Genomic DNA, 13,717 nt, shown 5'->3' with positions numbered 1-13,717 from the left:
AAGGTGGTAAGTGTCTAGGAATTTATCCATTTCTTCTAGTTGGTCTTATTTGCTAGTATATAATTTTTCATTGTTGCCTATTATGTAATCTTTTGTATTTCTGTGGTGTCAGTTATGTATTTTGAATTTCTGATTTTATTTGGTTTTCAGTTTCTCTTTTTGTTTAATATTTATTTATTTATTTATTTATTTATTTATTTATTAATGTTTATTTATTTTTGAGGGAGAGAGACAGTGTGAGCAGGGAAGGGGCAGAGAGAGAGAGGGAGACACAATCCATAGTAGGCTCTGGGCTCTAAGCTGTTTCCCTCGCATATAACTTTTGCTTCTTTCTTGCTACTTTTAAAACTCTCTCTTAATCTTTAATGTTTGCCGTTTTAATTATTATATGACTTGATATGGCCCTCCTTGGCTTCATCTTGTTATGGGCTCTCAGTGCTTCCTGAACCTAGATGTCTGTTTCCTTCTGCAGGTTAGAGAAATTGTCAGCTATTAATTCTTGAAAGAAGTTTTCTGCCCCTTTTTCTTTCTCTTCTGCTTTTGAGACCACTAAAAATGCAAATGTTATTATGCTTGAGGTTATTGCAGAGGTCCCTTAACCTATCCTGTGATGTGTTGATTCCTTCTACTATATTTTTTAATTTCAGTTATTCTATTCTTCACTTCTGATTGGTTCCTTTTTATATTTTGTATCTCTTTGTTGAAGTTTTCACTGAATTCATCCACTCTTCTTTCCAGTCCGGTGAGCATCTTTATGACCATTACTTTGAATTCTTCATTAGTTAGATTTGCCATATCCATCTTTCAGTCCTTTTTCTGAGGTTTTTGTCTTCTTGTGTTGGGAACATATGCTCCTGAGTCATGTTTTTTGACCTTCTGTGTTTGTTTCAGCTACTTCTCCTAAACTTGAAGGAATGGTTTTGTGTATGTATAGTTGTCTTCTGTGCAGACTGTGTGTGCCTGGTGACTTTTGCTGGCTGGCTGAGGCTTTGACTGGTGTGGGCCAGGGTTTCTGGGGCACTCTGTACTGATGTTGCTTTGGTGGGATGGCCAGAGCTGAAGTGGGCATTGGCTGAGGCAGTCCCAGGCCTCTCTGTACAGATGGTGCCCTGGCAGGAGAGCTGTAGCTGAAGTGGGTGCAAGCCAGGGTGTCCCAGGGTTTTTAGCATAAGGGGCACCTGAGTGGTGTGGCTGGAGCTGAAGTGGACATGAGTTGGTTGTGGTGGGGCTGCTGGAACAGAGGCAAGGTTTGGGGAGGAGGGGAGTCCCAGGGCACTCCATGTAGGGGGTGCCTTGACAGAGTGGCTGTAGCCAAGGTGTGTGCAAGTCAGTGGCTCCTGTGGCACACTGTGCAAGTGGCGCTCTTGCAGGGTGGCTGGAGTGGAAGAGAGTATGAGCCAGGAGGTCCTGGAGTGCTGTTCACTGTGGTGTTCTAGCATGTCATCTGGAGCCAGTATGGTACAGATTTGGATTGTTCCAGGGTGCTTTGGGCCTATGTCACTTTGGCAAGATGGCCATAGCTGTGGTGAATGCTGACCAAGGGTTTCCTGGCATTCATTGTACCGTGGCTGCCCTGGTAGGTCGGCTTGGGATGGTGTGGGCTAGGGGACCAGGACTCACTGAGGCAATAGGCCAGTTAAGGTGCCTAGACCATGCTCCCATCCATGTAATCAAGGTGGAAAGTAATGTATACTCTCCACTCAACCAGCCTCTTCAATCCAGAGAGATTTCCAGCAGCTTCCCTGCCATTTGGTGGAGTTCTAGGGATGGATCCTTTATATTTCAGTTGTTCTGTTAAACTGTGGCTTTTTTTCTGTGTCCTAGGGGGTTCAGGGCTAGTATGACCAGGGCTCGCAGAGGCAGCAGGCCAGCTATGGCTTCTGGAACCCGCTCCCGTCTGTGCTGTCAAGGTGGACTGGGAACGTTAACCATGGCACTTGCCAGCGCCTCAGATCTGGAGAGAGTTCTAGGAGCTGCCCCACCATTTGGTAGTGGCCTAAGGCTGATTCCTTTATATTCTAATTTCCCTTCCAAACTGTGGCTGTTTTTCTGTGTCCCAGGGCAGATGAACCTGCTCCCGGCCCTTCAATAGTATCCTTTCCCACTGTAGTTTGCAGCATAGGGGCTGGGAGTTTTCTTTGTTACAGTGTATGTCTCTTGCTGTTTTTCATGTGCTCTATTGTTGTGCAGAAGCTGTTCAGTCTGCTCGCAGTTCTTCAGAAGGAATTGCTCTGTTAATAGGTGTAGATTTGTTGTGTCTGTGGAGGAGATGAGTTCAGGGTCTTCTATGTTGCCATCTTGGATCGGAAGTTCTCTGTCAGTTAGGGTTTGATCAGAGAAGCAGAGGCACTATGCATGATACAAGGGATTTACTGGAGGGATTTAACCTTATCTGATTGTGTGAAGTGGTCAAGCTCTTCCCTGGTGTTTGTCACCTGTGTGTCTGGCACTGAAGTCCACGCCAACGGTCAGGAAGAGAAGGTGATGTACAGTGGGGGTGCAGAGGCAAACTGCAACCTGTGAATCATGAATCGTGTTTCTTAGCAGAACCTGTATTAGTCTCAGTGCCTCACAGTCTCCAGTGTGGATGATTCAGGAGTGGGTGTACATGCACATGGACTGGCATACTGCTTGGCTGAGGGTTCAGAGAAGCTGAAGGAGAACCAACAGCATCTGGGGGAGCTACAGACTCTGCTCTTTCCCCAAGGATATCTAGCAGCAGCCAGAGTTGTGGGCTTGGTGCTGCCCTGTGCCAGTAAGGTCATCAATCCTGGCCTTAATTAACCTTTTCACATATGGAAAACAAGGGCACTCTTTCACTTCTACCTTCCATATATCTGGCTGCTCAAGGAAACAACTGTCCCTTGTACAACCAAAGATAAACTCTTCTTCTCCCCCCAAAAGGGCACAGGTTCTTGTTATTCATCTTTGGATGATGCTCATTCCTCTTGCTAAATCACATCCTTCTTGGTAATCCTCTAACTTAATTCCTGAGATGTGAAGTCAGCTACTATTAGCACATTTTATTTAGATGTTAGGAAAATAGGAAAAGGGACCTAGATACATACATACATACTACCACCAACAACAAAAAGGAAGAGATGCTTATAGTTATTACAGTCCTGTTTCTCACCTGGTCATGTGGTCATTAGATGTTATTTTATAACTATGTTCTTCACTTTCGTATTCCTTCTTTGCTGTCAACAACACCTCACCTGGTTACAAATCCTTGCCTGGTGTGTGGACTTGCCTTAGCAGTTTGCTTGGATTTAGCTTTTGTAGTTTTGCATTAACTTTGATCACAGAACGTGGGAATACCAAAAGGTTCCCTAGAGGTTTTCCTACATTTCACACATACTCTTCCTTATTTCAGTAGTGTTGTAGCAATCCAATTTCCCTTGAATAGTCAGAATCAGTCACCCAAGCCAGTACAGTAACCTCCATCTTTTCCTGTTGATTTACTGGCATGAGGAGCTCAAAGTGGTCAAGAGGCAGTCCACTTCCATTTATTTTTATTTTTTGCTTTTTAATTTAAATTTTAGTTTCAGTGAACATACAGCGCAATATTGGTTTCTGGAGTAGAATTCAGTAATTCATCACATATAATACCCAGTGTTCATCAGAACAAGTGCTCTTAATACCCATCACCCATTTAGCCCACCCCCTGCCCACTTCCCTCCATCAACCCTTTTTGTTCTCTATCGTTAAGATTCTCTTATGGGGGTGCCTGGGTGGCTCAGTGGGGTAAGCATCTGACTTTGGCTCAAGTCATGATCTCATGGTTCGTGAGTTTGAGCTCCACACTGGTCTCCTTGCTGACAGCTCAGAGCCTGGAGCCTGCTTTGGATTCTGTGTCTCCCTCTCTCTGCCACTCCCCTGCTCACACTCTGTTTCTCTCTTTCAAAAATAAACATTAAAAAAAAGTCTCTTATGGTTTGTTTCTTTCTTTTTCCTTTGTCTCTTCCCATATGTTCATCTGTTTCTTAAATTCCACATATGAGTGAGATCATACGGTATTTATCTTCCTCTGACTGACTGATTTCACTTAGCATAATACACTCTGGCTCCATCAATGTCATTGTAAATGGCAAGATTTCATTTTTTTGATGGCTGAGTAATATTCCATTGTGTATATATACCACATCTTTTTTATCCATTCATCAGTTGTTGATGGACATTTGGGCTGTCTCCACAGTTCGACTATTGTTGATAATGCTTCTGTAAACATCAGGGTGCATGTACCCCTTTGAATCAGTATTTTTGTATCCTTTGGGTAAATACCTAGTAATGCAATTGCTGGGTTATAGGGTAGTTCTTGAGGAGCCTCCATACTATTCTCCAGAATGGCTACACCAGTTTGCAATCCCACCAACTCTGTTTAAATGAAACCACTGCATTTTCCCCTGGTAGAAGCATTCCTTCCTTGATAAGACCTCTAAACCAACAAGGTTCAAAATTTCAGGGATGGGAAGCAAACATTTTACTAGTGGATCACTAGTAAGTGGTAATAGTAAGAAGAGCCACTCTCATTTCCACCTTGATCCCTAGGCTCAAGAATCCGATCTATAGGACAAACAGCATTGTTCATTGTTTTGGTAGGTAAGGGCAGTTATACTGGCTTCCACTTAGTCTTTCCTAAGAGGGGACTGATATATGTATTTGGCCCATTGCTGAATGTATCTATTCTGATAATATCTAGAACTGGAGAAATAACCATAGAATGGGTTAGAGGATCTCCTGAGCCCACTGTATGATGGACATGAGCAAAACTGCATTGATCACGTGATTTGCATAAGTCCAGTCCCTGTTTTGACTGGTGGATCACCATGGCATTTGTCTTCCAGGAACTGTCCATTCAGAGTTAGTGTCCAGTAACTTACGAGAAGCTATTTTCCTTTCCCCAATACATAATTACCCTGGTACATTTCTTTGGAGAACACTAGTGAGAAGATTTACTATATAAATTTTTAGTTGTGTCTTTTCTCACAGGGCCCCAATCTCTATTGAGGGGACTCTGGGTCTATAAATTGGTTCTTTTCTGGGAGCTGGTTGAAAGACTCTGACTCTATAGTGATTCAAGTCAAACTTAGTTTACCAGAATCAGGGCTTTGCATTCTGCATATTCAAATCAAGTAAACCGTTTCAAGGACATCATGATCAACTAGCCAATGCCAGAGTTCTCTGTGGATCAGACTATTCTGATTACTGTTTCTGCTCTGTTGCCTATTATAGCAACCACATATATCTTTTCTTTGGTTGTGAACTGAATTAGCCCTCATACCTTGGAAAATCCATTATTCTCATTGATTCTGTTGATCTGCTTCAAAGGCAGTACTTCCCTTGCTGTCATTCCTAGCTTACAGAGAACAGTCACTGTGAGATCTTCAGGGAAGCTGGGTAGCATTCTCCTTTCCTGAAGCCTCTGGATCCCCTCCTTTAGTGTATACCCAGAAAGTTCTAGCCCTTCATTATCATTGAGATCTACACCTGTGTCATTCTATCTCAACTTTCTAATAATTCATCTTTGGAGCCAGGTTTCTGGCAACCAACGAAGTAAATTATTAGAGCCACTCCTGGCCACTGTACTACTACACTAAACCAGAATTTCATATTGAGTCTGTATCAGTGAATTTAGCTTCATTTAATATTCTTTTCACTCTGATTTAGTACTGTTGGGATCTGTTCCCTCACATATTCCCACCATATTTCTGGTGATATAGGCATACCTCAGAGATCTTACAGATTTGTTTCCAACCACTGCAATAATAAGTCAATATCACAATAAAGCTAGTCAAATGAACTTTTTAGTTGTCCAGTGCATATAAACATTATGTTTATACTGTTCTCTATTAAGTGTGCAATAGAACGTCAACGATGTTCATACCTAATTAGAGATACTTGATTGCTGAAAAATCCTAGCTATCATCTGAGCTTTCAGTGAGTGTAATGTTTTTGCTGGTAGAGGGTCTTGCTGTGATGTTGATGGCTTCTGACTGATCAGGGTGGTGGTTTTGAAGGGTGGGGTGGCTGTGGCAATTTCTTAAATAAGACAACACTTAAGTTTGCTGCATTAATAGATTCTTCCTTTCACGAATGATTTCTCTGTATGTGTGATAGCATTTCACCCACAGTAGAACATCTTTCAGAATTGGAGTCAGTCCTCTCAAAACTTGTCACTGCTCTATCAACTAAGTTTATGTAATATTCTAAATCCTTGGTTGTCCTTTCAACCATCTTCACAGCATCTTCACTGGGAATAGATTCCATCTCAAGAAACCACTTTCTTTGTTCATTTAACTTCTGTTAAAGTTTTATCATGAGATGGCAGCAATTCAGTCACATCTTCAGGCTCCACTTTTTTTTTTTTAAGTTTGTTTATTTATTTTGAGACAGAGAAAGAATGAGCAGGGGAGGGACAGAGAGAAAGAGAATCCCAAGCAGGCTCCACACTGTCAACACAGAGCCAATGCAGCACTTGAACTCATGAACCATGAGATTGTGACCTGAGCCGAAACCAAGAGATGGACGCTTAACCCACTGAGCCACCTAGGTGTCCCAGGCTCCACTTCTAATTCTAGTTCTCTTGCTATTCCCACCTCATCTGCAGTGACTTACTCCACTGAAATCTTGAGCCCTCTAAGTCATCCATGAGGGTTGGAATCAACTGCTTCCAAACTCCTATTAATGTTGATATTTTGACATCTTCCCATGGATCATGAATTTTCTGAATGGCATCTAGAGTGATGAATCCTTTCCAGAGGTTTTCAATTGATTTTACCCAAACCCATCAGAGCAATCCCTATCTGTGGCAGCTATAGCCTTATGAAATGTATTTTATAAATAATAAGACTTGAAAGTAAATGACCCATGAATTACAGATGGATGTTGTGTTATCAGGCATGAAAACAAGATGAATCTCTTTAAACATCTTCATCAGAGCTCTTGGGTGACCAGTGCATTGTCAATGAAAGAAATCTTTTTTCTGAGCCCTAGGGCTCAAATAGGGCTCAAATGTAACCCACGTTATAAACAGATGTGCTTATAGATTCAGGCTTATAGAACACAGGCAGAATAGATTTAGCATAGTTCTTCTTGCCCCTATGATTTTTGGAATTATAAATGAGGATTGGCTTCAACTTAAAGTCACCAGCTGCTTTAGATCCTACCAAGAGAGTCAGTCTGTTCTTAGAAGCTTTGTAGCCAGGCATTGACTTCTCCTCTCTATGAAAGTCTTACATGGCATCTTCCAGTAGAAGGCTACAATAAAAATCTGTTGTTTCTTGTGGTCACCTTAATTAACTATTTTAGCTAAATCTTCTGGATAACTTGGTGTTTCTACATCAACACTTGCTGCTTAACACTTTTATGTTATGGAGATTAAACCTAGCAAACCAACCTCGACTAGCTTCAAACTTTTCTTCACCTTCCTCACCTTTCTGAGCTTTTGTAGAATTTTAGTAAATGTGGTGCCGAAGTGAGCACTCAGCCTTCCTAGAATTGAAGAGTCAGGGCCTTGCTCTGGATTAGGCTTTGGCTTAGGGGAATGTTGTGGCTGGTGTGATCTTCTGTTCGGATTACTAAACCTCTCTTCATATCAGCATTAAGGCTGTTTTCCTTTCTTACATTTCATACGTTTACTGGAATAATACTTTTAATTTCCTTCCAGAACTTTTCCCTTCCATTCACAACTCAGCTAACTGACTCAAGAGGTCTAACTTTCAGCCTGTATTGGCTTTTGACATTCGGTAGTCTTGGCCCAGTACCTATAGGAGATAAGGGGTTCTTCTGGGACAATCATAGAGACTTTGAGGTTCCTTTATACAGATCCTACATTTCTCTCAGGTTTTTCAGCATATTTAGGAGGGGCCAATCAACCGCATTATTCTCAACAGAAATATTCTGTGACAGCAAACACTTGGTCACCCAGAGCCTTTCCCTCTCTAGATACTTAATTACTGGTGTCTAGATTGTAATCTAAATAACTTTGTCTACTACATGCCATGGAATACCAATTGAACTGCAGGCAAGGGTCATTAATGCCTTTAAATCTAATCAGATCAGAGACTATTCTAGGTGGCATAGAAGCAATTTAGAGAACCTGCTTTTAAGTTTCTTTTCCTCTGGAGCAACATTTGGTATTGGTTAGGGTTCACTCAGAGAAGCTGAATCATGAGTGATTTAAGGGATTTATTGTAGGGATCAGTTCCTGTATGATCATGGGGCCTGGTTAAGCAGTCCATTGCTAGTCCTGAAGTCAGCAGTGCCAGCAGTAGGAACGGGAAGATGGAGATGGAGTGTGGGAGGGTAAAGATGAGCTCAAACCCAGGAGGACAGAATGGAGCTTGTCTGCCTTTTACTTGGACTTGTGTTGGTTGTGTAACCGCCTCCAACGCTCTGACTCCAGATGCTGGTGCCCTGCAGAAGAGCTAGTACACTTGCCATAGAAAATTGCACAAGAACATGGCCAGGGATTCAGGGAAGCTGAAGAAGCTGTGGGCCAAGCTACTGCCCCAAAGAGGTTCAGTAGGAGCTGGTGGAACTGGGTTCTGCTTTATGCCAGGAAGGTGAAGCAGCAGATCCATGACAATGTGAATGAGCCCCAGCAGCACCTGACATTATGCCAGCCATCTGAATGTAAACCTGACTGCTGTTTCATTTTTACCTTCCAGGTCTGAAGCAGAGTTCACTTGTGACCAATCCTAACCAGAATCATGCAGGGAAGGCAATTCTGATATTGGCATAATACAAAAACACCATAACATCCTATTTTAAATCATAGCCATGAGATTTCATCTTATGAAAATTTGGGGCATTAAAGCTGGACACTGATTAAAGCAGGCTGATGTTTTAGAGAGCATCAAGGATATCTTTAAAAATTTTTGGTTTCTATTGGTATGGTGTCAAAAGGAATCTCACTTTGACTTTAATACTCGGATTGATTAGAATCATACATTAAGTCTGCTTTATAAATTAGTGATGATGGACTTGTCAATTCCAATAGCACACTCAATTTTTCTTTTAATTGTTACATCAGCTTGTTTATAATCACCAACGCCTTATCTTGCCAACATATGAACCCAAATATGTTTTCATGAAATAATAGCTAAGTAGTTATGGGCTGAATCTCACTCATCATCAGGGAAATACAAATCAAAACCACAATGAGATACTACTTCATAACCTGTCAGAATGGCTAAAATTAACAACTCAGGAGACGACAGATGTTGGTGAGGATATGGAGAAAGGGGAACCCTTTTGCACTGTTGATGGGAATGCAGACTGGTCTAGCCACTTTGGAAAACAATATGAAGGTTCCTCAAAAAATTGAAGATAGAGCTACCCTATGACCCAGCAATTGCGCTACTAGGTATTTATCCAAAGGATACAAAAATGCTGATTTGAAGAAGCACAACACACCAGTATTTATAGCAGCACTATCAACAATAGCCAAATTATGAAAAGAACCCAAATGTACATCGACTGACGAATGGATAAGGTAGGTGTGGTATATGTATACAATGGAATATTACTTGGCAATCAAAAGAAAGAAATCTTGCCATTTGCAACAACATGGATGGAATTAGAGTGTATTATGCTAAGCGAAGTAAGTCGGAGAAAGACAAATTAAGATTTCATTCATGTGTGGTGTTTAAGAAACAAGCAGATGAACATAGGAGAAGGGAAGGAAAAATAAGGTAAAAACAGAGAGGAAGGCAAATCATAAGAGACTTTCTTTTTTTTTTTTTTTTTTTTCCAGTGTTTATTTATTTTTTTTGGGACAGAGAGAGACAGAGCATGAACGGGCGAGGGGCAGAGAGAGAGGGAGACACAGAATCGGAAACAGGCTCCAGGCTCTAAGCCATCAGCCCAGAGCCCAACGCGGGGCTCGAACTCACAGACCGCGAGATCGTGACCTGGCTGAAGTCGGACGCTTAACCGACTGCGCCACCCAGGCGCCCCCATAAGAGACTTTCAAATACACAGAATAAACAGGGTTACTGGAGGGGAGGTGGGTGGGGCAATGAGCTGAATGAGTGATGGGCATTAAAGAGAGCACTTGTGATGAGCACTGGGTGTTATATGTAAGTGATGAATCACTAAATTCTACTCTTGAAACCATTATTGCATTATATGTTAACTACCTTGGATTCAAATTAACAAAAAACTTCCTTTTGTTTCAAAGTTTGGTCACTTAAATGACTTAGGAGACTGTTGGACCACTGCCCTACAACACAGTAAAAATAATAATGATCATTTATTAAATGCATAACTATGTGCCAGTTACTATGTTAAAACTTTCCATATATTATCTCACTTAATTCTTTAAAACAATACTATGAAAGCTAGATATTGTCCCCTTGTACCGATGGGGAAATTGAGGCTTGGTTTAGTGCTTAGCCTGAGCTGAGAGGAGGACCTAAAATTTAGGTCTATGTGACTCCAACACACATGCTCTTAACCACCTTACTCTACTACTGTAAGTTTGTCTGTAATTCTGATGGTGAGGAATAGCCAAAAATCAACAGAGATACCTAAAACTAATTAATTATTGCATCTTTTTTTCCTTCCTCGTAGCTCTAACTGAAGAATTGGAGTCTGTAACCAATGAGCTACATGCAGTAGACATTCAAATTCAGGAACTTCTGGAAAAGCAACAAGAGCTTATTCAGAAAAAGAACATCCTAACAAACCAAATAAAGCAGCATTTTGAGGATTCTGATGCTGGGGAAAGCAGTGAATGGGATTCTTCACCTGCTGCTTGGAATAAAGAAGGTTTGCTCTGTTTTTGTTTGCTAGTGTTGTTTCTGCTTGTTTCTTTACACAGGAGTTAAATCATTGTTCCTGGATCAGTGCTTTCTAGGCACTTGGAAGGGAAACTGGCTGTTCTTTAAGCGCATGGGAAACCAGTAGGCAAACCATTCTTTGCCCATGTTCTTTTTGAATGAAGCTTTTATTATTCACACTTCATTATTTTTTCCAAATGTGGTTCTTTTTTTAAAAATTTTTTCAATGTTTATTTTTGAGAGAGAGAGAGAGAGAGACAGAGCATGAGCGGGGGAGGGGTACAGAGAGAGGAGAAGGAGACACAGAATCTGAAGCAGGCTCCAGGCTTTGAGCTGTCAGCACAGAGCCCTGACGCAGGGCTTGAACCCACGAACCATGAGATCATGACCCGAGCGAAAATCGGACGCTTAACTGACTGACCCATTCAGGCGCCCCTCCAAATATGGTTCTAGCAGCATCAATCAATGCTTGGAAAAAGAAGATCTTTTACTAAATTTTCTAAGTTTTAATTAGAAAAAAGTTAAACAATTAAAAAAAAATTCAAACTTGCCAAAGTCTAGTTCATTTTCCTGCCCTAGTGAACACCTTCCTTGATTCAAGATCTTGCCAAGTCTCATGTTTATCATGAACTATCACTTATACTGGAGTTCGTAACAGTGCTTTTGTAGCCCTTGCTTTTCAGGGGATTTGCTTCTAAACAAGATATTTACATAAAAAACTCCGCATAATTGTTAACTTGACGGTATTTGAGATTTTTATGATACTATGAATTCCTTGATCAACAATCAGACTGGTTTTCAAATGCCTGGTCAAGGACCTTCCTCTTCTGTGTAGGTTAATTCTCAACTGGCAAATGTTTTCATTTTTTCTGATGGATTGTTTCTTACTATATATCATTAAATCTTTTTGCCTAAGCTTTGGAGTTAAACTAATCTCAAAATTGTCAGTATAAAGGTTAAATTGTCAGTAATATTAAAACTTACATAAATTCTTAACTGCTTTTCTCTAATATAAAAGCTGCCATTTACGTTTGTATTGCATTTATAATCCTAAATAATTCTAATATATTTGGCTTATTATTATTATTATTATTATTGTTTTATTATTAATTTTTGTCTAGATTTTCCCTGGTCTGGTAAAGTTAAAGAGGTTCTGCAAAATGTCTTTAAACTGCAGAGGTTCAGACTGCTTCAGCTTGAAACTATTAATGTAACAATGTCTGGAAAGGAGGTATTTCTTGTTATGCCTACAGGAGGTGGAAAGAGCTTATGCTACCAGTTACCAGCATTATGTTCAGATGGTATGTATTAATAAAGATTCGTTTTAAGTTGAAAAAAGGAATTTCTCTCTTTTTTTAAAATGTTTATTTATTTTTGAGAGAGAGAGAGAGACACAGAGCACGAGTGGGGGAGGGGCAGAGAGAGGGAGACACAGAATCTGAAACAGGCTCCAGGCTCCAAGCTGTCAGCACAGATCCTGACGTGGACTTGAACTCATGAACCATGAGATCATGACCTGAGCCAAAGTCGGACATTCAACCGACTGAGCCACCCAGGCACCCCAAGGAATTTCTCTTTTAAGTCTTAAAAAAAATAATTTCTAACCATACTTATGTATAAATCAAGTGCATTTTTAATTTCATTTATCTTAATGTTAATAGACATTTTAAAAGGTTCACTTAAAGAGGGAATGTTAAAGACTTTGAGCAGAATTGGTTCTTTTATATGGTTCTTCAAACATAATTAAAAAACATGTTGTGGGACAAAAAGTACTAGAAAAGGAATCTATAGACCTGGAGTCTAGTCCCAGATCTTTATTGAGTGTCAGCTGGGGGTGTTAGGCACTGGAGATAACAGTAGTGCGCAAAATGGGCAAGGTTCTCGTTTTCACAGAGCTCATAGTGTAAAGCAGAACTTTCTCAAACTATAATGTGTGTAAGGATTACTGGTGACATGATTGACATGCAGATTCTGAGTTTGTGTGAGACCCAAGATCTTGCATTTCTAACAAGCTCCCAGGTACTGGGTTGCTCTTTGGGTTGCTCTAAAGGTAAGTCAGCAAACTTACCTTTAGAGAGGCAGTCAGTAAATGTGATAGGTGTGGTTCATATGATCTCTGTGGCAACTACTGAACTCTGCCATTGTGGTACAAAAGTAGCCATAGACAGCATGGAAACAAATGGATATGCCTGTATTCTATTAAAACTTTATTTACTCAAACAAGCAGCTAGTTCTTAGTTTATTGATACCTGGACTAGAAAATAGAGGTAATTGTAGGCAATTGCAATAAAAGTTTTGTGATAAAGGTTTTTTTATTTTAACTAATTAATTTTTAAATTTTATTTATTTATTTATTTATTTTGAGAGAGAGAGAGAGAGAGAGAGAGAGAGAGAGAGAGCGAGCGAGCGAGCATGAGCAGGGAAGGGGCAGAGAGAAAGGGAGACACGGATTCCAAAGCAGGCTCCGGGCTCTGAGCTGTCAGCACAGAGCCGAACGCGGGGCTTGAACTCACAAACTGTGAGTTGGACACTTAACCAACTGAGCCACCCAGGTGTCCCATGAGAAAGGTGTTAATAGGGAATTAAGTCAGTGCAAAGATCTGGTCTAGGGACTGTCCAGAGAAGGCTGTCCTGAGGAAGTGGCATTTGAGCTGAAAGCTGAAGGATAAGTAGGCAAAGATAGACAGGAGAGGAAGGAAGAATGTTCACGCAGGGGAGCAGTATTTCTGAGAGCCCAAAAGTAAGAATATGCATGGTAGGGAGTATCAATAATCTGGAAGAATTTCAGTGTGGCAGGCAGTGAGGGGCAAGGCACATGGAAAGAGTCTTGAAAGATACTATAAAAATTTCCTTAGATGAGTGGGAAACCATTGAAGGGTTTTATATAGGTAAGAGACTTGCCAGAATTGTGGTTTAGAAGATGGAGGAATTCC

General features: G+C 40.7%; 1 protein-coding gene across 2 annotated transcripts in view; it reads left to right on the top strand.

Moving 5' to 3' along the window:
- Positions 1-13,717, top strand: part of RECQL (RecQ like helicase) — a 51,482-nt gene that overhangs the window by 12,367 nt on the left and 25,398 nt on the right. The window contains exons 1-3 of one of the 2 annotated variants that reach the window (XM_047866172.1): positions 9,438-9,496; positions 10,576-10,773; positions 11,906-12,085. In XM_047866172.1, coding sequence (XP_047722128.1) covers positions 12,001-12,085 — 85 coding nt within the window. In that variant the 5' untranslated portion in view covers positions 9,438-9,496; positions 10,576-10,773; positions 11,906-12,000. Of the gene's footprint in view, positions 1-9,437; positions 9,497-10,575; positions 10,774-11,905; positions 12,086-13,717 lie in introns of those variants that run through there. The other variant, XM_047866171.1, reaches the window with a different exon arrangement.

This window comes from Prionailurus viverrinus, chromosome B4 (assembly GCF_022837055.1).
Source record: "Prionailurus viverrinus isolate Anna chromosome B4, UM_Priviv_1.0, whole genome shotgun sequence".
Classification (NCBI taxonomy): domain Eukaryota; kingdom Metazoa; phylum Chordata; class Mammalia; order Carnivora; family Felidae; genus Prionailurus; species Prionailurus viverrinus.
Note: the sequence above shows the minus strand (reverse complement) of the source record. Positions and strands in the feature narration are given on the sequence as shown.